Raw genomic sequence first — 20,946 nt, 5'->3', positions numbered from 1 at the left:
ACTGATATTGCTTCACTTTAAAGATTTCCTGAATGCCATATCTCAATAAACTGTTACGTATTGTATATATCTCTCTCCTTTAATGTGTCTCTCTATCTAACTCATCCCTTATCTCTCTCTCTCTCTCCCTATCCCTCCCTTATCTCGCTTTCTCTGTCCCATTTTACAATCTTCGCTTTCTCGCTTTTCCATTATTTGCATTTTTTAACCCCTTCAGTCTTCAATTATCTTTTCTTTTTATTATTCTTTATCTCTCGCACTTACCCCCTCCTCCCCTCCTCTACCTGTTCATAAATGCGATGTCATTTAGTACATCAAGCAAAACAACGCTACGAACACCGTTCTACCAGCACTGTTCTACTATTGACACCGCATGTCAAAAAGCTCGCTTACACATCCTCTTCTGCGTCTTCATTCCATTTGAGCGAGCCTCGTTTGTTCATATTTCTTATTAAAAGTTTAATGAAACAAATTGAGCTCCTCCCACGTGTAATCATTTTTATTCTTGTGCTGTATCGTAGCACACAAGCTGTTTTAGAAAGTGGATTAACTGCCTCGGAAACGAGGATGCGAAACCGAGCAGGCCAATAGGTGGGAAGCAGAAGGGAGCAGCGGTAACAGCGGTACACCCCTCTAGACGTACGAGAGCCTTGTACCAACATGCTACCTGTGCATGTGTTTGTCGCCACCATATGCATATGTGTGTGTGTGTGTGTGTGTGTGTGTGTGTATGTGTGTATGTATGGATGTATGCTTTGCGTACGTGTGTACGCGCAACTCACTTAGTAACGAAATAAATTAATTCATGTACGGAACGCGAAACACAAACAATCTTCCCGTCTCTGTCCCTCTATTCCATCGCTTCTTTCTCCCGGTCCTGCCACTTCCAACCCCGACCAACCAGGCTCCTTCATTCTTCATTCTCTTCAGCAATGCTACATGAGACCCCCTCCCCCTCATCTGCTTTGCCAACCAGGACACACGAGGTATGTGATATCAAAGAGGAGTAAAGGCAATAAAAGGAGGTGGACCAAAGCTCTACTGCACTGTGGAGGTGAGGAGAAAGAGCTGAGGCAACTAACTCAAACTGAAAGTGAAATATCAAATAATCAACTTGAAAAACGGGAAAAGATAACACAATACGTAATGAACGGATTATTTCAATATGCCCGGGGAGATGGAAATCTAAAGGTTAGTCGGCTGAGCGGAGGCAACGGATCGGGTAAGGTGAAGGTGGTGGATGATTTAAGCTAGAGCAGGGGAATGTGCAGAGAGAGGGGGGGGGGGAATATAAGTGGAGAGAAACAAGAGTGTTGCCTCACATCGACTGAACAAGGTGAACACCGGATTTATAGTCAATTGAGTTTTCATCCGAATACATTTTCCACGGAGAAAAGTACCGTAAGATAGGCATATTTAAGGCCAAATAGCTGTTTTAAGATGAACGACGGTACGATGATTTCAAATAAGTTACACTGTAGAAACTACATACCAGAGATTGTGCGCAACTGATATAAGATACATTTGTAAACCGTACTAGCATATTCATCAATTGATCGAGCTATGAGGTTGAACCTGCTAGTAATTTGGAGCAACGTATTCCATTTCAAAGTATATTTAGATGCCTTGTCATTTAGATGCCCCATTTAACACATTAGTACAAATTCAAACGTTAAGAGTTGTGGCTTAGTTGGTAGAGCGGCTACCCTTTAGTTCTATATTTCGTTACTTCAATCACAGCTGGTTCGATCCTAGACATGCTCATACCGCTACCCTTGTTCCCGCTACCGACATAGGTTGTTATAAGCCAAATTGAATGGAATTTGATTAATTGTAAAATATTGTGAATTTAACAACCCACATAAAAAAGAACTGACTAACGCATATAATTTCAAACCAAATACATTATTTTACCAATCATTCTTAATTGGAAAAATATGCAGACAGACACACACACCCGGACAACAAGAAAACCAAACCAAACTACATCGTATGTAACGTAAATGATAAACTCGTTTCCTATCAATTCTTGTGAAATTCAACGTATCAAATCATTTCAACGACAATTTTCTACCCTTCCTTGTCCTTACCTTGACGGTCTCACAATCCCTCCTGTCTCTCAATTTCTTCTCTGTCCTCAAAAGCCTCTTGAGATTTATGTTATTTTTAATGCTCTGTTTTCCTGTTTTATGTATCTTTGTTTTCAAGAATTTATGTCAGCCCTTCTTTTCCGCCTGCCCCGACTACCACGTCGTAATTTCGATCAGTATCTCTTTCTCTCTCTCTCTCTCTGTCTTTCGCTCTCTCTTTCTCTTTGTCTTTCTCTTTTTATCCATCATTTTATTTCTCTGCTTGCCTTAAAACTCTGACACTTTTCAGAGATAATGTTCTATTGCCATCTTATTCATACTAGCTTATTTCTATTTGCTCTTTTTTCTCTCTTTCTTTTACTATTTCTCTCTCTCGCTTCTTCTTCTGTGAATCGCTTCTGGTAATCTCAATCCACTATTGTGCTCTCACTGTGTTTACTGTGTAACTAACACCAGCGAACACGATTGTTGTATACAGTATAGCAAATACATTTCTTGTCGTTACACGCAATCGTGCTGTTACTACAAACAACTCGTAGCAGTGTTAGTGCTAGGTACATACGGTAATAAACTGACACACACTCACGCAGCGTTATCCACTCACACAACTGCTGTCGGTTGTCATGCGCACACACTCGCAACCGTTCGAAAAGAATCCGAGGCGCTTGTTTGCATGCTCTTACCGAGGCACATCGTTGACTCCAACATACACTGTTGATCATCCTTGTAACATAATATCGCTCGATCTGCTATGTACAGCGACGTGCATTATCCGCAGATACATAATTTAATAAAAGTGAAGTAATCATAAATTCAGGAAAAATTGAATTATTTGTTATGTGTGCGAAATAATTCAATATACTTTAGAATGAAAAGAGGCTTCATGTTTAAACGAAAATATTCCAAACAAGGGCACCAGACGGACGGCATCGAACGTACCGGAGTGAGAAGGGAGGTAGGGCATTAAAACGCTGAGTGATTACATCTCTGCATGTTTTTCTGTCGATTGTTACTGCTCGATGTACGGAAAATGTAAATAATACGCATTGAAAGCATCGTTAGTACCGTATAGTTTGCGATAACGGAATGGCGTAGGACTATTGATGAATCTCGTAAGTGCAAATATTATATGTTTGTACATTCGTACGTACAAGCTTATTTTCATTATCATGACATGCGTCTTAATCTTCGGTAAAACTCAGTTTTAATAAAGATAAATGGTTAGAAAAACAAAAAGTTTCAAGTAAAACACATAGCTAATACACTGCAAATTACAAGTACTTTTCAATCGTTTAATTAATCTATTTCGTTTGCTTTATACATGCAATGTTGGGTATCTTTCCATCTTTTCATACATGTATTCTTATACGACTTAATGCAAAAGTGCTTCAACGGTCCCCATTCCAAGGCGATGGAATTGTTTTTCCTATGAACTGATTACCCAGCATCTGCCATGTGTTTAACAAATTTGAATTCCTTTAGTTATCCAAACCACGATGAAACTATTCCAATAAAACAGTTTAATCAAGTATGTGGCATTCAAGAATTTCTAAGATGCATTTTCCATTACTTGGATGTATATAACTAGTACATTAAAAATACTGTTTTAAGAATACTGTACAGAGATTGAAAAGTTATCTAACAAAATATGATCGATTAAATTCATGTGCGCCATAAAACCTGCAAATCCGTTAACGGTTATATATTCTGTTCACATTGCCATATTATAGCAAGGAACTAATTCAAATGTTATAAAGTGTCCTCGCTAGACAGTTAACCTCAACACGAGAAATATTCGAATGCCAATGCAATTTTAATTGAACTACATCATATTGTGCTTTAGGGAATTTCCCTGCACCATTTCTGTGTTGGACCAGAGTGGTAAAGCGTGAAAACCACTGCGAATCGAATCGAATTATAACTTATGGCAAAAGTGACAGTTGCAAAATGGCAGCGTGTGACGGTGAAAATAATCGATATTTCGAGGGGAAACAGTGAAGTTTCCCGACCGATAGCGATAGCATTTCATCAAAGTTACTAGCAGCCGACCGTGGAAATGGCAGACACCCAAGCTAATGAACCAGCATCGATGGTGGAGCATTGTGGGTGCTCCACTAAAACTAAGGAAACTCGAGCGCAACTGACCGCGTTAGAGCAAATCAACGAAAATGTAAGTTTTTATTCAGTTTGTGTGATGTCAACAAAGCCACATGCATTACGCTTATATGTTGGCCTTTCCAGCTGCAGAAAAAACTTGACGGGTACATTAAGGATAACGAAAATCTGGTGATTAAATATGCGTTCGTCGAAAAGAAGGTGATCGACCTGAAAGCCCTGGTCGAGGAGAAGGATGGCAGGATAAAGCGATACGATCATGAGATTGCCGGACTGCAGAAACAAATAGGCACGCTCAAAGTGGATAAACAGAAGTTGCAGAAAAATATCGAATCAAAGGTAACTTTAAGTTGCTTTAGTTTGTTTGTTACTACCGTTTTTTTTCCGGGCGTATCAGTATCCAGCTGTTTAAGACTAACCACAACGAAGCATTTTTCAAATGTGCTTTAATTAATCCAGGCCGAATTAAAAGACTTTCAGCCTGGTACATTGCTAGCGTAGTTTCCCGCGTTTGGTATCTTTTGCGCTAGTCGGCGTATAACATACATTTTATTTTTATAATTTTTTACAAAACGGGGATTTTCTTAATTTTACAATAGACACGTGAGCATGAGAATCTTGCTAGAGAAATAGAGAGCAGTCGCCATTGTTCATCGCAGATCGAAGTGAAGTATAAATACAACATCGTTCGTCTACGCAGGGAAGCTGAAGAGCGAATGGTACTTCCTCCATTCGGCATAACGTATCTCGGCGATCTTTATAACTCTCTCGAATTACTATTTATTCCAAGAAACTGGAGACAGAAGTGCTAAATATGCGTCAACAGTTATTACAGCACACGATTGCAGAGGAGACACACCAGTCGGCTGAACAGATGGCGGAGATGGAGCGAAAGGTGATGGAGCTGCAGGCGCGAGAGATCATGCTGAAGCATGCGAATGACGAGCAGGGATCACGGGTCGCTGCGTTGCAAAAGCTCAACGCGGAGCAACGAGACAGTCTGGAGAAGCAACAGAAGGCCTACAACAACACGATAAATTTGGTATGTATTGGGAATATGCATACTACTCAGTACGAGATAGTTGATCTATTTATTCTTACAGCTCAAGGAAAGCGAAGCCAAAAAGGAACAACTAGGGCAGGAGATAATCCAGCTGCAGGATACTCTCGAGCGTCAGGAGAAACATATAAACGAACTGAAAAATAAATTCGATGCTGCAACTATTGCCGCACAACAGTTATCGTAGTAAGTGTTCTAGGCCCGGTAGGCAACAGTTCATCGTTCCTTCTTTATAGCATATGGTATGCATTTCAGTATGGAAAGTCTTCTGGCTACCCAAGGCAAAGAGCTGGAACAGCTTACGCTTGCCCTGGACGAGCACAAAAGGGACATCGAATCTGTCAAGACGCGGGAGCTAGAGCTGCTGGCGTTGAATAAAGATCTCAGCGAGGTGAACTGCTTGTTGCAGCAGGAGATCACCAAACAGGAGGCGAAAACGATCGCCATCACACTGGAGTATGGCAAGTTCGTCAAGATGTGCCAAGAGTACGATGCGCAAATCGTGAGTTTGGCGAACTCGTTGGCTCATGAACGGCAGCAGCGCGCCGAAGAGCGGCTGCTGATGGCGAAACACATTGCGGACAAAACTAGAAAACTCGAGCAGGCCGAGCAGGATTTGCAGCAAACCATAAATGAGCTTGAAGCGTGCCGGAAAAAGTATTCCTCCTTGACAAAGGTACAATTTATACTGCTATAGACACGCAGCTCCTTCTTTATCGTCTTTATCTCCGTTTGCTCATTGTTTGCAGGACTTTAAGCGTGAGATGAAACATTTCCGGCATGACGTTGATGGCACAATTACGAATCACGAACTTTGAGGATGGTCCCTGTTATTGACCTTTACCACTGTATGTGGCGTATGTCGTTTTTGTTTTGCTAATGAAATACAGAATTTATTGGTTAATCAAATATTACATTATTCTCTTGCACTTTACACCGGCCTAGCAACAGGTATTGTATATGGTTCGCAGTGCAAAATACGGCAAACGGTAACTGTAGTTGTAATCATTTAAATTCTAAAAAGAAACCTTCAACTGAGGTTTCTGAAGTTTAGACTTTCGCAGGATTATCTTATCTGAACAAGATATCTTACTGTATGTAAATAATGCCTGAATATGTTTACTGCATGTCATCGCTATGCTGCAAAATGAGTGCGATCAGCAGCTGATGGCTAAATTATAATAAAATCAGTTGGAAGACGTTTTTTCGATGTAACGTGTTGCGTTACTGAGTTGAACAAGATTAAATCTGTGTTGCTTAGCAGCTAGCAGCCAAGGGCCTAGATAGAATTAAATGCAACTTTGACAGACATATTTGGTACCGTAATCATCTTCAATATGGGCTTAATTTGCTGGTGCTGGTGCTGTTCGGGAATCAGCAAATCAAATTTCTTGAGTATCTATGTTAAAAGAATGGAAAGAAAACCGTGTATCATATGTAAATGCACCACTCACATTTGGTCTATTATTTTAGGACTTACCATCGACAGGAGGTAGTGCATTTGTAGCTGTGCTATTTTCTGCCCAATGCATGACCGTGCGCCGATAGCGAATGGTAACGAAGCGGAAGCCGTGGTACTGTTGGGCGAGTTTTGAGCGTTAGTACGATCCCAACGATACGGGTTGAATCGTTCTGGGTCGCTGAAAAACCGTCCATCCCTTCCTGAGCTGTACAGCGACAGTAACACAAGAGTCTGCAAAAGATTCAAGAAAGCAAAAGGTAACACAGCAATCATATTTACCTGACAGAGCAGTACTTACATCTTTCGGCACATTGTACTCGCCGAACACGGCATCATTTTCAATAAATCGTCCAATGAATGGAGCAACCGGGAAGAGGCGAAGTGTTTCGCGAACAACCCCTTTGATAGCAGTACACTCCAAACTATTTGAATCCTGCACGTCCCGTCTAACTTGCTGTTGGACGTCACGATTGCTCGCCAGCAGATGAAGCGCCCACACGGTGGCAAAAGCAGTCTGTTTGGCAAATGAACAACAATAGTTATATTTGCTATGGTCACATCCTTGCTGGCATTTTGATTGATTTTCTATTCGCAGATTATATTTACCGTGTCTCCAGCAGCAACAATAAAGTCGATAAATATTCGCATCATCAAGGATTTCTCTAACTTCTCTGACATTATATCTAGCAGGCCGCTATTTGTGTTTTTGTACTGAATACCAAATTCAATTATTTCAGTTGCTGAAATGGGATGCATTTATAACACAAAGGTTCCTCGATGGTATATATGGTTCTTGTGCTAACCTACCCAAACGAATAGTTTCAGGCACCACTTTTTCAAACTGTTGCCAAGCTTGTACGTTCAGTTTGTCCGCTATCGCCGGAGGAATATTCATCAGCTCCGAAGTGTGCTGGAAGATTTCATACACCACATGGGAGAACTGTTGAATCAACTCCTGAAACACGACCGACGTTTGGCACATTTGGAAAGATTTACCCAGCATCACGCTTAAAACCACTGTACGGGGACAAAACAAAGACGAATTGATTTAATAAATACATACTTTTCTGCCTTTTTCTAGCCAGTTTTCTTACCTTCTACAGACCATCGATAAAGGAACGATTCAATATTTTCAAATGCAGCGTCTTTATCACAGGTACTCTTAATTTCGTTCACTTTCGATTCGCATACAGCCTGGATCGACGGTTCCATCCAGGTGAAGTCTTTCAGCAATGGCTTGTTGAAAATTTGCCTAGCCTGTACCCACTCTTGTCCGTCCCTAAAATGGCCAGATAAATCTTGCATTTGAAAGAAAACTAAGAACGAGATATAAAGAGGAAATACTTACATGAAAAACAGGCCGCGCTGAAAGTTAAACTTCTTGTTAAAGTATGTCCATGACTCGGGCAGCGGATGTCTTGGAAATGGGCCCTCTAGTTGGAACGTTTTTCGCATAAAACCCGGATCACGCACGAAAACGGTATGCTGTTGTCCGATCTGCAACCGGAAAATGTCCCCGTACGTATCGTGATACTTGGAGATGCGCAAATGCAACCTAGCGCAAGTGGAATTTTTATGTTTATCTGCACGGCTTAGGGTGGACGCGATTGTTTGTCCATCGCGAGATAGTGTTCTTACTCAGCTGGTTTTCCGAGGTGCATGACTTCGTTGAGCATGCCGATCAGGGGAATTCTTCTCGGGCCTGGTATTTTAAGGAACGGCACATTGTTTGTAGAAATATTTGTTGACTGTTGATAGGTTAATTGGAGCAATTTGGGGATGATTTTTCGCTTAGGAAACATTGAACGTAGCAGCGTGCAGTGAAGCAGTTTGTTTGTTAACTATTTTGATCGCACAGAGATCCGTTCGTGTTCGTGTCGTGGGCGCGACTGACAGCTAAATGTTCGTGTGACTTGTGTCGTGCGCGAAGTTCCTAAAATATATTTAAAAACAAACGTTGCCGCAGTTTTACCAAATCATGATTGTGCAGTCAGATAATTGACAAACTTTATAGCAAGGCTACCCCGCAAGACAATAATATATTGATTTGTGATACTCAATTGACTCAACGTGTTTTCATTATATAAGGAAAATATTAAGTACCAGTAACACTCCGCTGCGATAACATGTCCCATTCGACATACAATTTTATTTGTGGATTTACATGCTGGTGCTGCTGCTCATTACACTTCTACAGCAACGTGTTACAGTTTTTGGGTAGTAGATCGTGTGGTAACTTAACAAATTATATTCATAGAATTTCGACATCGGTGACAATATAATTTAGAAATATTAAACCCAAAAGGAAAATACATAGTTGAAGCGTGAAACTATCAAAACTAACCATGGAAAACTATATAATCGGTTACTGGATAATTTAGGAATATAAAAAAATAAACATCGAACAATATGTAATCGGTTTTCGGCGACTGGATAGTTTAGGGCTTCTGTTCCAAATGAAAATGCTTCAAACCACAACCCATAAGTTGTGGTTTGGTACTATGTGAATTTACTTAGATTTGTCTGAATCAACAGTTCCGCTTGCATTAGGTGAATTGGTTGAAGTCGCCTGTGGCTGCAGATAGAAAACAAAAATATTTGAAAACAAGTTTAGTTTAGATTGATTAGTTGAATGGTTCACAAATAACTCACCCTTGCATTAGTTTGTTTTTTGGAGGCAATTAAATTCATCAGACGATATCTGTTCTCTGTATGTTCGCTTAGTTTCTGCGGAATGACGAGCAACGTGGTGGTTGTGTTGCCAACGAATAAGATCAGGAACAAAATGCTTAAAACGGGTATCTGCCAAGAAAAGAGTCAAAAAATCGAATTGCTGAGTCGATCGCGAAAAGGACGATGTAGTTGTAAAGGTGGACTGGAGCTCCGAACTGTACCTGCCAGGTAGCATCTGGGTGTTTGGTCAGTTGATAGAGAGTCCAGGCATTGTAGCACTGGAACAGGTACCCGGCAAACAAGAATGGAATGAGAAAACTGAGGCCACGCCACATCCACGAATGAAAACCTTCGATCGTTATATCCATGTTGTGGCGCTCTCCCAGCGCCTTCAAGCGATATAGCACGCCTTTTTGATAGCGGAATTGCATGTATTGCACCAAGCTGATGTATACGTTGAAAAACATAAATTGACTGCGGAACAACTGCCACGGCTCGCCCTGGGGCCAAACGAGGAGCACTCCGGCGCATACGGTTGAAATGAAGTGATGTAGGCGCCACCAGCCTTTTATCCGTGAACCGTTTACCTACAAACACAGAGAATTAGCATTTGAATCACCTACAATAGTTGTCAGTTTATCAAAGCTAAAATCAACAAACCTTCAAAATAGATTCTCTTATCGTAAGGGTACAATAGTACCAAACAAGTAGAAAAAGAAAGACTAGCTCCAAAGCCCTGTGAAAGATAGCAATAAAAAAGGTGAATTGCAATATAATATAAATCACCACTTCGCTTTGAATTAGCCTTCAGTCCAACTTACCGCAAATTAAATAGTATGTTCAAAAACGAAAGGAGTAATCCGATCACGTTTAGTATTAACTTGAATTTTTCGTACTCATCCTTGTACCGGACCTTATCATTACGGTTCAGTATCGACACGTTCACGTCACCTAGAATAATTTTCAAATAACGACTGTTTTGTTGAGGAAGTCCTTGCTCGATCTCGTGAATTTGCGCCCTTCGTTTCATAATGTTTTTCTCCAACAGTGCTGCCTTTTCCTTTTCCTCGGGCGTCAAAGCTTCCTTTCGCAAATACCTTCAATAAAAGAAAACTTTTATTAATTTTTTTTTCTCAATAATCAAGCTTAGCGATAAGTAAAATTGTAAAACTATTTGTGTACTTCTGAAGAACAAGCCATGTGTGTGTTTTTGTGTATGCGTATGATTTTCTCATGTCTACAGAAACGGTCGAACCAGCCACATTAAAATTGATTCTATTCGGTTGGCTGCTAGTGCTAGTAATGCAAACCGGTTCGATGGCCTTTTTTTATAAAACATAATTAAACAACCGTCCGTTTCAGCAGAAGCGTTTAGCGGCTAATTACTATTCGGCTTGATTAGACGAGGTCATAGGCTGGGATCAAAGATAATGGTGGGATGTAAAGCCTATCGTGTCGAAAATCTTTTCCATCGCATTTTGCAATCCAACTCAATAATGCAGAACGGCGATAAGCAGAAACAATTTCATCGATACACGTACGCGGTGAACAAGGAACAAATTCCACCTTGATTAGAGTCCAAAGTTTATCTTATCGCCCACCTGTTGTTTTGTGCATACCATTGCGACCAATTTGAAGGGGCACGCTCAGAAGGTGCAGTGGTTGAACTTTTTTTTAGTCTAAGCACTTACGGTTTGAGGTTTTTGGAAATTTGCTGCATGCGATACCGCTGGTGTTGGATTTGTTTTGTGCATTTCTCCTGCATTGCCTCCAGCTGCTCGTGCAGATCAAGGTAGGATTGATTAGCCGACTGCAAATAAAAAGTATCGATTGAAGTGAGGCATATAGAGCAGGAAATGATTCGCGAGCAGCCCTATCCTTTACCTCCAGGCTCCGGTATTCGTCCGAAAGTTCGCTCCATTCTTTATCGAGCTCACCAATATCCGCCGATAGAGACATCCTAGATCGATGGTATTGGGATCGATTGTCGGCTGGAAAGATAAACCAGCGAACCACTTGTTATCCTGCGTCTGTAAAACACGTATCACAAGAGTACACAAATAAACCTCAGACAAAAATTATGCGTTGCGCTCACGATGACAGAAGGAATTACAATGCTCATAGAGCGTAGGTTGCTACAAACATTTAACCCTTGACGTTGGGGGTCTTATAGAACGTCTTCCGATTGCTGACGCGTTTATAAGTGCTGGCTGTGGTGCGCACGGCAATAGATAAGTACAAGTTATGAATAAATACAACAGTATTTGGCTCAAAGCGGCTTTTTCTATGAGATTTGAGCTCGACCGTCGCTTTTGCGTGCGTCTGATATTTTTTCTTAACTCTTAACTTCCTAGTCCATCCTAGCTTTTTAGATTTTAATTTTCAAATAAACCTTAAAGTTATAGCATCTCTTTTGGTTGATTTAGAGCAGACCGTCAGTGATTTTAGCATGTTACATTGGTTGTAATTTTATGTTATTAACACATGAATTAAATCGCAGATATAAATTGGAACTTGCACTGCAATTTGACAGTTTGGCCTTTATGTTCACGGTTTATATACAAGTCTCCCGTACTCATGTTGACAAACAACTTTCGGGGCGGCGGAACATAAACATAATAGTTGTTCCTAGTGCTGGTCCCTGGCAATTGATAGATTACGGCCTTTCTAATCGCATACCATGAGTATCGCATACCAGTAAGGTAAGCCTGTGGCAGGGAAAAGTATTATCAGCATGCAGAGCTACGAATGCAGGGGACGGCTAGGGAAAAGGTGCAGCAGCGCCGAATGCCTAACCGTTACGCGCACTGCATTCTCAAGACAAAACTCCAACAGTGCCCCCGATTTAGTGGACCATGAGTCAGAAGTGGCCTTTGTGATACATCGCTATGGTAGCAGCTACCACATCCCGCAGTTCAACTATCATGACTGCAACAATCCACCAACGTCATCATCAACTCCTCCAACGTGCCCCACGATGTCCCCGGTGGTAGAGTACGGCGAGTACCAAGCCACCCCTTCATCGATCAAAGTGCGAGGCTCAATCAGCTTCCTGGACGACTTCGTGCCACAGAAGGGGCGCAGGCTCCGAAAGCACTGCGCCGAGCTGGATCCCTTCGAGGGCCAGTGCCGCTACTGGCCAGACTCTCCGCTCGAGCGTATACATCCGGAGCAGGGTTGCATTCCCATACTGAAGGCGGTCTACTTTACGCGCAACAACAATGATCTGGACAAGGAGAACGCTCACTTCAAGCTAGCGGAAGCATTGATATCGACATTCGAGTTGTTGAAATGGAAGAGCTGTCTAAGCCGTTCGTCAAGCCAACTTCTCAGCAATCTGGACTGGGACTCGGCGAACGAACCCAGTCCTACGTCAGCAGTTTCCTTTCGCGATCCGAGCACTAATTCGGACGAAAGCTGCGAAGCGATCGAAGCGAAGGAAACGACCTGCGACCTGAAAACGTATTCGGCAGAGGAGATTGCTATCAGCTTGCTCAATAAGTTTCAGGACAAGCAGCTTCCGTCCGCGGGCGATTTTCTTTGGCTCGTGTCCGAGCAGGATGCGCCACAAAAAATTCTGCCCATGCCCAGCGGTGCGGTGATCGATCCGGACGACGTGCATCCGGTGTACGACACGAGTACGCTGATCCGAGGCACACAGGAATGGGCTCCCCCTCGGGCGCAAGTCATCTTCACCTATAAGCCGCAGCCATTGGAGTAAGTGAAGTTGAAGTTTTAGTGGCAGCAGAGTTTCAAGCAATTAAATTAACTCATCTTCAATACAGACGTCGCGAGCACATGAAAAAGCAAGGAAATCGATGCGAAGGGTGTGGCATTAAGGTCAACAAAACGTACATGAGTCGCTACCGATACTGCCACTACACTGGCAAATTTAACTGTTCCGGGTGCCACAAGAATCAAATGGCCATCATCCCAGCCCGAGTGATTCATCGGTAAGATAGAAAAATTTCTGGACCCATTTAGGAAACGTATTCTTCAAAGTATATTCATCATACATTTTCGTAAGGGTTGAGTAGCTAAATATAAACACATTTTGTTTATCATTGAGGAATACTATTTTCATATGACTTCAGCTCTCATTAAATTGTTTTGCTTCCTTTTCAGCTGGGACTTTGCCGCTCTGCCCGTGAGCGTGTTCGCCTACCGCGTGCTTGGCGACATCTGGAGCACGCCGCTGTACCGTGTAAACCATCTCTTCCCGGAGCTGTATGGCAACGTGAAAATGCTGCGAAACGTACGTCAGGCCCGGGTGAATATGAAATACGTCAAAGATTTCATCATGAACTGCCGGCACTCGGAAAGGTGAGTAAAGGTGCCAAACTCTCCCTGTTTTCCGACTGACGTCTCTTAACGAAACTATTTCTTCCCCGTTAAGCCTACGCAGCGTTTTGCAAGAGGTGCCTGAATACTTCACTTCCGATTTCGACATGTGGTCGATGGCCGATTTTCTGGCCGTGAAAAACGGAACACTCGCGCGAATACTCGAATCGATTGTAGCGCGCTGCGAAAAGCACATCCTTAGCTGTGAGGTTCGTATTCGTTTGCATGCTAAGCGCGATGTGTAAGGGAAAAGGGTGAATCGTGATTAATATATAAATATATACTTCATGTTGCAGCTTTGCCGGGCACGTGGTTTCGTGTGTGAGAAGTGCATCGGGCAGAAGGTGGTGCACGGGAAGCACGTACTGTTCCCCTGGCAGCCGAAGGTCTTCAAATGCGAACAGTGCGGCACGTGCTACCATGCCGAATGTTGGCGCCGGGATAAAACCTGCAATAAATGCTACCGAATGCACCAGCGAGCCACCACCGGTACAGCATGAAATAGCTCTTGAAACAGCAAATATTATTGCCACGAAAATACCTCCAATTAATGTGCAATCAAAGTGCGCGCGACAGAATTTTAGAATCGAATTTACCACCAATCACAGTGTACCCGTGCAGGGCGCGTTTTGGTAGGTTTTGTTGGCAGAAATAATTCAAATTAGCAGTTTGTTAATCCAATTTACAGTTAGGGAACGGTGCAAATCTTAGGTCGAGATAAATGAAAGCAAACACAAACACGGACAGCAGCAGATGATGGTCTGTGTCTGATTTTGCAGCGAGCATAAGATCAGCGTAGTTCGATTGGACCCATGACTCCGTCGGAAACAAAATGACAAATGATATGCAGGAACAATATTTACAAGCAAGAAATATATTTACACATAGTAGTTTCAACGCAAACATATGCATATGACCCAATGCCTAACGGGCGTACGAGGCTGCCGACCCGGTGGGAGATCGTGGAGATCACGTTTGGAAAAAAAATGTGTGTTGCGGCAGTAACATGATGACCTTCGCGGTGGTTTGAGGAGGGTAAGAAGTTTTGACACGAGCATCGACGATCAGCACACCTTGAGGTATGCACGGATTGGCCTTTTAACATGTACCTCACACGTTCACGAACCGTTGCAGAAGCCGATGCTGTGGCATCGTCAGATTTGATTTAGTTTTTTCGCGTACTCATACTCACCTGCCCTTCCGCACACCCACCGTGCGCTAGTCGTCGTTTCTATTTCAACGTGCAAAAATTTGGTCGAAAAATGCACCCCGAGCGCACGCACGAACGAATGGTGAGCATTGTAGCAGGTGTAAATGTGCTTCCACGAGCGCACGTGGACTCCTTTATCTCTATATAATAGAAGGTGCATGAAATAGTGTACTAGTTTGTTGCGAATTTTGTCGGAATTCGTGCTAGCGAAAACCGGATGCAGAAAAGCATGATCGTTTAAATCCGTTGTGGCTTCAGTTCCCAGCAATTTTCCGAACTTGTTAAGTGTATCCGTGTTTGGCTTCTATGGATTGCTTGAGATAGCAATTCCTACATCAATAGATATAAGAATTTTGTTTTATTAGCAAATATTGTGTGTATGAAACAAATGTAGATACGTTTTGTTCGTCTAGAACCGTAAACGCTAACAGCTAGTCGGTACCGCCCCCTTCCGTGTGCATTACACTCGCATGAATCATGTCGCGCTCTATGGAAACGGTAAGGCGCGTGATTCAACGTTCGCTTTCAACTGGTTTCTTTCTTCGTCCGTGCGGATACAGTGTGGCCCAACGATTAGTCATCTAGCTTTACACAGGCTTCTCACAACCGGTAAGGTCAACCGGATACATGTGACCCCCTGGAGAGGGGTGGCAGACACTAACGAATATATTGTTCGCTACCCCCTCCCTACCGTTAGTCAATTCGTATGCATTGTTATCCTGTCGATGGAACGAGGCAGTGGATGATGCTGCTTTATTTATTTGTGTTTCTTACAATATATATATAATTTTATTTATTTTTATTTAAACAACTCCTCACCGGTAGCCGTTCGCAGCGCGCAACATCATCATCGTCTTCGTAGTACTGGTGGTGACCCTTTTTGCCCTTTTGGCTCATTCTGAGGCTGCACGTATCCCGCTTGCGGCAGGTGAGTACCTATCTTAATCGAATTCTGCTCTAGGATATGCCAATTTAAAATCAGTTTGATAACACAGGACAATATAACAATGTTGTAAAGTAAAATAATTTGTTCAATCGATTTAAAACATTTATGTACGTAAATATAAAGCTTGTTTTGTCTCCTTCATTGGTATTCTATCCTAGAAGACAGTCCCGTGTATTTTGGAGGCATCGTTGCCGCTAATGGACGGTTCGGGAAGCAAATTCAGCACTTTCCTGTCGCGGACTTCAACCGGCGTGAGCAGGGTAAGAGGAAGCGGTGCCCATTGGTTTTTATTTTTAGGGCAAGCATCCGGAACTAACTATTTCTCATACTCTCGCTCCAACGCGGGCCGCTCTTTCTTGACAGCGAACTCGACCAGACAGAAGGAGATGGTTCCGAGGATGCCGAGTACGACAAGTATGATCAGCTGAGCGTGCAGGCCACAGTACGACGAGTAGACAAAACTGGCGGCAGCGGCCACGGACTGATGGGAAGGGGAAAAGTGAAGCAGTGATCAGTTGGTGCAGTTGAAATGACGAATAAAACGAACGAAACAATATCATGGTCTCGAAGGGTTTCGGAGGATTGGAAATCGATGACATTTGCCATTTGCCGTACGAGTTTCCAACCGGCACCAGGAAAGAAGCTGTAACGCACCTGGGTAAATTTGAATATCGAAAACGCCTCTGCGGGCTCGTTCTTGAAGACGCCACCGAGCATCGAGTAGCACTGGGTGTTGAAGCAAGCGTCGCCGAGACCGAGAAGGAACGAGCAGGCCATGGCCGCGACCGCACTCGGCGGTTGGATGTACGAGACGGCATCCGTATTGCCGAACGGGGCCGCATTGGGGAGATTGAGGTAAATCAGGAAGTAGGACGCGAGGTGCAGTACGCCACCGACGATCACGACCGGATCGCGGCCACAACGCCCGGTTAATTTTGTGCCAAGCAGGCCGAACGCCACCCCACCCAACACTTCGCCCACGCCGATGAAAACGCCGTTCAGGCCGACGAACTGCTTCGCCGAGGTGCCGATTGCGTTTGTGAAACCGATGCTGGATCCGTACACACCGCTAAAGAATGACAGCGAGAGCCCTGAAAGAATATCCGCGAAACGCTATTATGGAGCAGTCGCATGAGGGAGGTATCTCCTGTTGCTGTACGTACCGGTGTACACGAAAGTGATGCACAGCAACAGCATGCGCTTCGTTCGGAACAACCGAACGGCGTTGAGGAACGCTTCCTTGGGGCGTACCGGTGAAGTTACCTCAACCGGGGCATCACGATCCGTTGCTGGATGACGCAGGCAGGCGAGCATCACCAGACCGATGATCCCGACGGCAATCAGCGCCGAAAATACGACGTTCCGTGTTTGCTCGTCGATGTGCGTTTTGCCCTGAAACGTAAAGAACACCAGCAGATTTCCAAAAAACATGCTGGTTGTGTGTGTGTGTGTGCCTTGGGCGGTTAGTTTCCTTGGGGGTGGCAAGCAAATAAAACCGGCCGTCTCGTTCTTGAAGCGCTTACCTCAGCTGGAGCATCGCCCAGAACACGCCCGAATTGCGTGATATCGTCTGGGAGTTACTGCACTGGGACAAGTACATGCCCTGGCCGGTCCAAATGAGGGCAGCGCCGGCTCCGAGTACAATGCTACATCCATACAGCAGTGCCACGTGCGGCAGGAAGAAGCTGGCCATGAACAGGCTACGCAAGGAGAAGGAATGAAAGTCACGTGGCGTTTGGAATAATATTTAGCTAGCGGCCGTTTGCTTATTATAGAAATTGTTCTCCTTCGATATTATTTTTCACATTAAATATCAAACACGTGGGCGATCATTTACGTTGAAAGGTTTTCTCATGCTACTAGCATCAGTGGCTTCCCGCTGAAAATATTAATGCATAAACATAGTCTTTTCCTCTTTGATCAATACTAACATTGATTACAGCTATGTTTACAAAATCGAGTCTTCAAATTGGTGATCAACCTCTAAGTTATCTATTTTCTGCTTGAAAACTAAAACAAATATAATATTTCTACACTGGCTTTTAAATACGACTTTTTGTGGCATACACTGTATCCACCAGTTGCATCGCCACTTGTGTGAAAAAAATAACAATATTTTGCCACCATCATATTTTGTTGTTACATTTTTTGTATTAGAGTTATTCAGAACCATCATGATCATCATGTCACCATTATACTGGCTCAATTTGTACATCAGATTAAAAACAGTGCAGGTTTATGTAACAAATGATAAGTCGGGAAAACTTACACGATTCCTCTGTCTAGTTATATTGTTTTTTATTAACTTCAGAAGCTCCTCTCTGTGTATCTGTAGGAGTCAAGACTTTTGACTATAATTGAAAGGATCATTATTCAAGAAACGGTAAACCATTACTCTTGCTGTATTTTTTGATACTGTAGATAATTTTGATATTTATTGATAATATTTGAGAAAAATAAGACTAACGACTGCATGCGTCACAGAGTCCATCGTCCGTTAGATGCTTCTAGGATGTAAATATTGACGCGAGATTTCGAAAGCTTTAGAATATTGGTTGCACTTGTTTGGAATTCGTCTTGGTGTCCTCGCGTTTTGATTGTCGATTGGAAGAGATTGATTGTCGGTATGGGATCGGTTCAAGCACACGCAGCAGTGTGCACCGTACTTACCAGTAGGTGATAGCTCCGATGGTCATCGCCAGGCGCGGCCCGATGGCGGACAGCACCGACGGCGTGACCCAGTTTGATAAAGAGAGGGCAGCATAGATAATGGCCAAGCTGGTATATCCGTCGCCGGTGAAGGAGGGTAGATCCTTCTTGATGCTGTCGATGATGGTTTGCTGTCAGAGCGGAACGGGAATGGTCAGGATATTTTTCATGGCAATTACATCAAGCCAAACACAAACGCGCCCAAGAAAGACCACTCGAGTCAGCGAGACGAAACGAAGCGACTTTGGCCTTGGTGAAGGTAGTCCATCCCCCGCGCGCAAACGAAGTTGGACTTGAACCAACAAACAACATTTAACCGACTTAAGAGGTATCTTTTTGCATATTGATGAGCCTTAATCCTATCATTCGCCGCCGACGCGACTTGGTGTCGATCTGCTCAACCATGACCTAAAATTACGCCAGTTAAAAACTGTTGATCGATATCGAGTCTTGTTTCAGCAACGGGGTGGCCTCGGAGTGTGGGCGAGAACCCGAGCCACGTTGAAACCGGTCGACCAGTGACATATCCCGCATGGTTTATTGGCAAGAATAAAAAAAAGAAGTTCATCAAAATGTTTCTTAGCGTATCGCTGAAAAAGTCCAATAAATAAAACCGAGCGATGGGGGGCAACAGCTACCTTGTTTTAAATTGCTAAATTAGTTTTTAAATTATATTTTGAAACGCATCAAAGATTCCACGTGTATCAAAATTGGCTCGCTAGTGAGGGATAAAGCGGAACGAGGCACGCCTTGGCGTGTCGCCGGCAACCCGGTTATCCTTGGTACGTGGGTTTAAACATTTTTCTGCGCATAATTTTATTTCAGAGTTCCTTTTCTCGAAAACCTGTTGGCTGCCATTTAATTGCGTCTCGTGAAGGGGATTCAGATTCCGTTACCAATTTATCGAACCCCGTACGACCAACCCGAATTGAAATGATCGATGAACCATCGGATAAAAGTACACGTTGATCCTGCTTGTATCCTTCTGGCTTTTTATTCTGCTGAGTACCGTTCAGAAAACATCACAACAACATCATTTGATGCAGGATGCTTCAAATGCAATCGAGAACGTGTTATCATCTACCCGCGGCCGTTATGACACAGGCGGCGCTTATCGTCGACTAGGTACAGCCTGAATTCGATAGTTTTATGGATGGCACTATAATCGGTCATCGTATTAACGCTCCATTATACGCAGATTAGGTTGGTTGACTCCGACAAGGAATTTTAAGTAGGTCCAAGGGCAGATAAGAGAAGTGGTCAAATAATCGATTGTGACTTGAATTTACAATACTTTAACGTTGTGTAATAGTGAAACCATTGTTTCGTAATTTTGTATTCAATCCATGTTAAGCAAAGGTGTTAAGGTACTTTTGGTACAAAATTGAACATAGGAAGTTGTTAACCATATGATAATCATATCAAGTGCCGAGATTACCCTCGTACATCCTGTCATCTGACATTAGCTTGTTTACATGTTGTACGCATTTAAATCACCGGAGCATTTAAAAGCTACCAGTGAAGTTTTCATATGATTTCTCATTCTTCCAACCTACCTCAATATTGCCCAGCGTTTGAAAGGAGGTAAAGATCAGCATAAACCCGCCGCCCAGGATAAAAACGTTCACGAAGTTCTTCTCCACCATTGTGACACGCGCGATCGCCGATCGGTTGCGGTTGCACTTTCCAAAACAACAATTGTTTTATCTCTCACACACACACACACGCACGGTCACGGAACAGCACAGCCGCGGACAGTCCAGTTGTTGGTTGATTGCAAGCAGTTAGCCACGTCCGTGATCCTCGCCGTTAGCGAGTCGATTGAAAGTGAACGCGACGAGAAAGGCCCGCCAGGCCACGGTTCACTTTCATCGCACAATTGTGGCTGCTACCTCTTGGGGTAGCACCACCACTACCACCATCACCACGATCATCATCCCCTTAGCGTGATTGTTCAACAGCGATAGGCATTACATAGGCGGGGCAAGGCAAGCTTGTATCATGGAGCCGATGGGATGGAGCTATTTGCAGCTGAAAGCACGCTCTCGAGCTCGATTCCACAGGTTTCTCTATTTGCACACACTCACACCAGAAACCTAGTCCAACAATAGCGTCGCGGATGCGGTGGCATTCCATTTTCGGTTTCAAATTATGCCAATCACACTAGAACAGGAGACGGGAGTATGGATTTCGGCTTATCATATTTGAACGAGGGGGAAACAGAATACAAGCACTGGCATTTTATCACAAGAAGCGGCAAGTTCTAGCTTCTATCGAAGTGCTATGGTATATATGCTACAACGGGCAATATTACGCTAGGGGGAGGCTGAAATTAACGTA

At 43.3% G+C, this 20,946-nt stretch overlaps 5 protein-coding genes across 5 annotated transcripts; 2 read left to right on the top strand and 3 right to left on the bottom strand.

Moving 5' to 3' along the window:
* Positions 1–4,146: 4,146 nt before the first annotated feature.
* On the top strand, positions 4,147–6,083 carry LOC131290693 (myosin heavy chain, non-muscle-like). Its single transcript, XM_058319856.1, has 7 exons — positions 4,147–4,260; positions 4,332–4,544; positions 4,805–4,924; positions 4,996–5,247; positions 5,309–5,451; positions 5,521–5,941; positions 6,015–6,083. The coding sequence occupies exons 1-7, from the start codon at positions 4,147–4,149 to the stop codon at positions 6,081–6,083; spliced, it is 1,332 nt and encodes a 443-aa protein (XP_058175839.1).
* A 173-nt stretch (positions 6,084–6,256) lies between these two features.
* LOC131290854 (cytochrome P450 315a1, mitochondrial) lies at positions 6,257–8,542 on the bottom strand. Its single transcript, XM_058320039.1, has 8 exons — positions 8,366–8,542; positions 8,076–8,282; positions 7,822–8,006; positions 7,535–7,744; positions 7,334–7,467; positions 7,026–7,241; positions 6,746–6,958; positions 6,257–6,664 (listed from the first exon to the last, which is right to left on the bottom strand). Exons 1-8 carry the CDS (start codon positions 8,527–8,529, stop codon positions 6,545–6,547), a joined length of 1,449 nt encoding a protein of 482 aa, XP_058176022.1. The 5' UTR covers positions 8,530–8,542; the 3' UTR covers positions 6,257–6,544.
* Positions 8,543–9,236: 694 nt separating this feature from the next.
* Positions 9,237–11,490, bottom strand: LOC131290692 (transmembrane protein 120 homolog). The gene is made up of 7 exons (XM_058319855.1): positions 11,285–11,490; positions 11,092–11,210; positions 10,222–10,497; positions 10,061–10,136; positions 9,622–9,987; positions 9,380–9,529; positions 9,237–9,302 (listed from the first exon to the last, which is right to left on the bottom strand). The coding sequence occupies exons 1-7, from the start codon at positions 11,357–11,359 to the stop codon at positions 9,237–9,239; spliced, it is 1,128 nt and encodes a 375-aa protein (XP_058175838.1). The 5' UTR covers positions 11,360–11,490.
* Positions 11,491–12,076: 586 nt separating this feature from the next.
* Positions 12,077–14,633, top strand: LOC131290853 (run domain Beclin-1-interacting and cysteine-rich domain-containing protein-like). The gene is made up of 5 exons (XM_058320038.1): positions 12,077–13,117; positions 13,186–13,353; positions 13,526–13,723; positions 13,797–13,950; positions 14,038–14,633. The coding sequence occupies exons 1-5, from the start codon at positions 12,135–12,137 to the stop codon at positions 14,239–14,241; spliced, it is 1,707 nt and encodes a 568-aa protein (XP_058176021.1). The 5' UTR covers positions 12,077–12,134; the 3' UTR covers positions 14,242–14,633.
* Positions 14,634–15,781: 1,148 nt separating this feature from the next.
* On the bottom strand, positions 15,782–20,252 carry LOC131290945 (UNC93-like protein MFSD11). Its single transcript, XM_058320135.1, has 6 exons — positions 20,163–20,252; positions 18,568–18,737; positions 17,421–17,597; positions 17,061–17,329; positions 16,552–16,988; positions 15,782–16,378 (listed from the first exon to the last, which is right to left on the bottom strand). Exons 1-6 carry the CDS (start codon positions 20,250–20,252, stop codon positions 16,214–16,216), a joined length of 1,308 nt encoding a protein of 435 aa, XP_058176118.1. The 3' UTR covers positions 15,782–16,213.
* Positions 20,253–20,946: the final 694 nt, after the last annotated feature.

This window comes from Anopheles ziemanni, chromosome X (genome assembly GCF_943734765.1).
Source record: "Anopheles ziemanni chromosome X, idAnoZiCoDA_A2_x.2, whole genome shotgun sequence".
Classification (NCBI taxonomy): Eukaryota; Metazoa; Arthropoda; class Insecta; order Diptera; family Culicidae; genus Anopheles; species Anopheles ziemanni.
The sequence above is the reverse complement of the archived record's forward strand: the minus strand, read 5'-3'. Positions and strand labels throughout refer to the sequence as shown.

What these genes read in the sequence shown, in the direction of transcription:
- LOC131290693 (XM_058319856.1), top strand. Translation starts at nt 4,147, where the DNA reads ATGGCAGACACCCAAGCTAATGAACCAGCATCGATGGTGGAGCATTGT. An exon ending in AGAAAAATATCGAATCAAAG is followed by an intron (nt 4,545 to 4,804) that starts GTAACTTTAAGT and finishes ATTTTACAATAG; the next exon opens with ACACGTGAGCATGAGAATCT. An exon ending in AGTATTCCTCCTTGACAAAG is followed by an intron (nt 5,942 to 6,014) that starts GTACAATTTATA and finishes CATTGTTTGCAG; the next exon opens with GACTTTAAGCGTGAGATGAA.
- LOC131290945 (XM_058320135.1), bottom strand. Translation starts at nt 20,252, where the DNA reads ATGGTGGAGAAGAACTTCGTGAACGTTTTTATCCTGGGCGGCGGGTTT. An exon ending in CATCACTTTCGTGTACACCG is followed by an intron (nt 16,989 to 17,060) that starts GTACGTACAGCA and finishes ATATTCTTTCAG; the next exon opens with GGCTCTCGCTGTCATTCTTT. An exon ending in CGATATTCAAATTTACCCAG is followed by an intron (nt 16,379 to 16,551) that starts GTGCGTTACAGC and finishes CCTTCCCATCAG; the next exon opens with TCCGTGGCCGCTGCCGCCAG.
- LOC131290853 (XM_058320038.1), top strand. Translation starts at nt 12,135, where the DNA reads ATGCAGAGCTACGAATGCAGGGGACGGCTAGGGAAAAGGTGCAGCAGC. An exon ending in AACTGCCGGCACTCGGAAAG is followed by an intron (nt 13,724 to 13,796) that starts GTGAGTAAAGGT and finishes TTCCCCGTTAAG; the next exon opens with CCTACGCAGCGTTTTGCAAG. An exon ending in AGCACATCCTTAGCTGTGAG is followed by an intron (nt 13,951 to 14,037) that starts GTTCGTATTCGT and finishes TTCATGTTGCAG; the next exon opens with CTTTGCCGGGCACGTGGTTT.
- LOC131290854 (XM_058320039.1), bottom strand. Translation starts at nt 8,529, where the DNA reads ATGTTTCCTAAGCGAAAAATCATCCCCAAATTGCTCCAATTAACCTAT. An exon ending in GCCTGAAACTATTCGTTTGG is followed by an intron (nt 7,468 to 7,534) that starts GTAGGTTAGCAC and finishes ATCCCATTTCAG; the next exon opens with CAACTGAAATAATTGAATTT. An exon ending in TTGTTGCTGCTGGAGACACG is followed by an intron (nt 7,242 to 7,333) that starts GTAAATATAATC and finishes TTTGCCAAACAG; the next exon opens with ACTGCTTTTGCCACCGTGTG.
- LOC131290692 (XM_058319855.1), bottom strand. Translation starts at nt 11,359, where the DNA reads ATGTCTCTATCGGCGGATATTGGTGAGCTCGATAAAGAATGGAGCGAA. An exon ending in ACGAATACCGGAGCCTGGAG is followed by an intron (nt 11,211 to 11,284) that starts GTAAAGGATAGG and finishes TTTTATTTGCAG; the next exon opens with TCGGCTAATCAATCCTACCT. An exon ending in AAAAACAAACTAATGCAAGG is followed by an intron (nt 9,303 to 9,379) that starts GTGAGTTATTTG and finishes TTCTATCTGCAG; the next exon opens with CCACAGGCGACTTCAACCAA.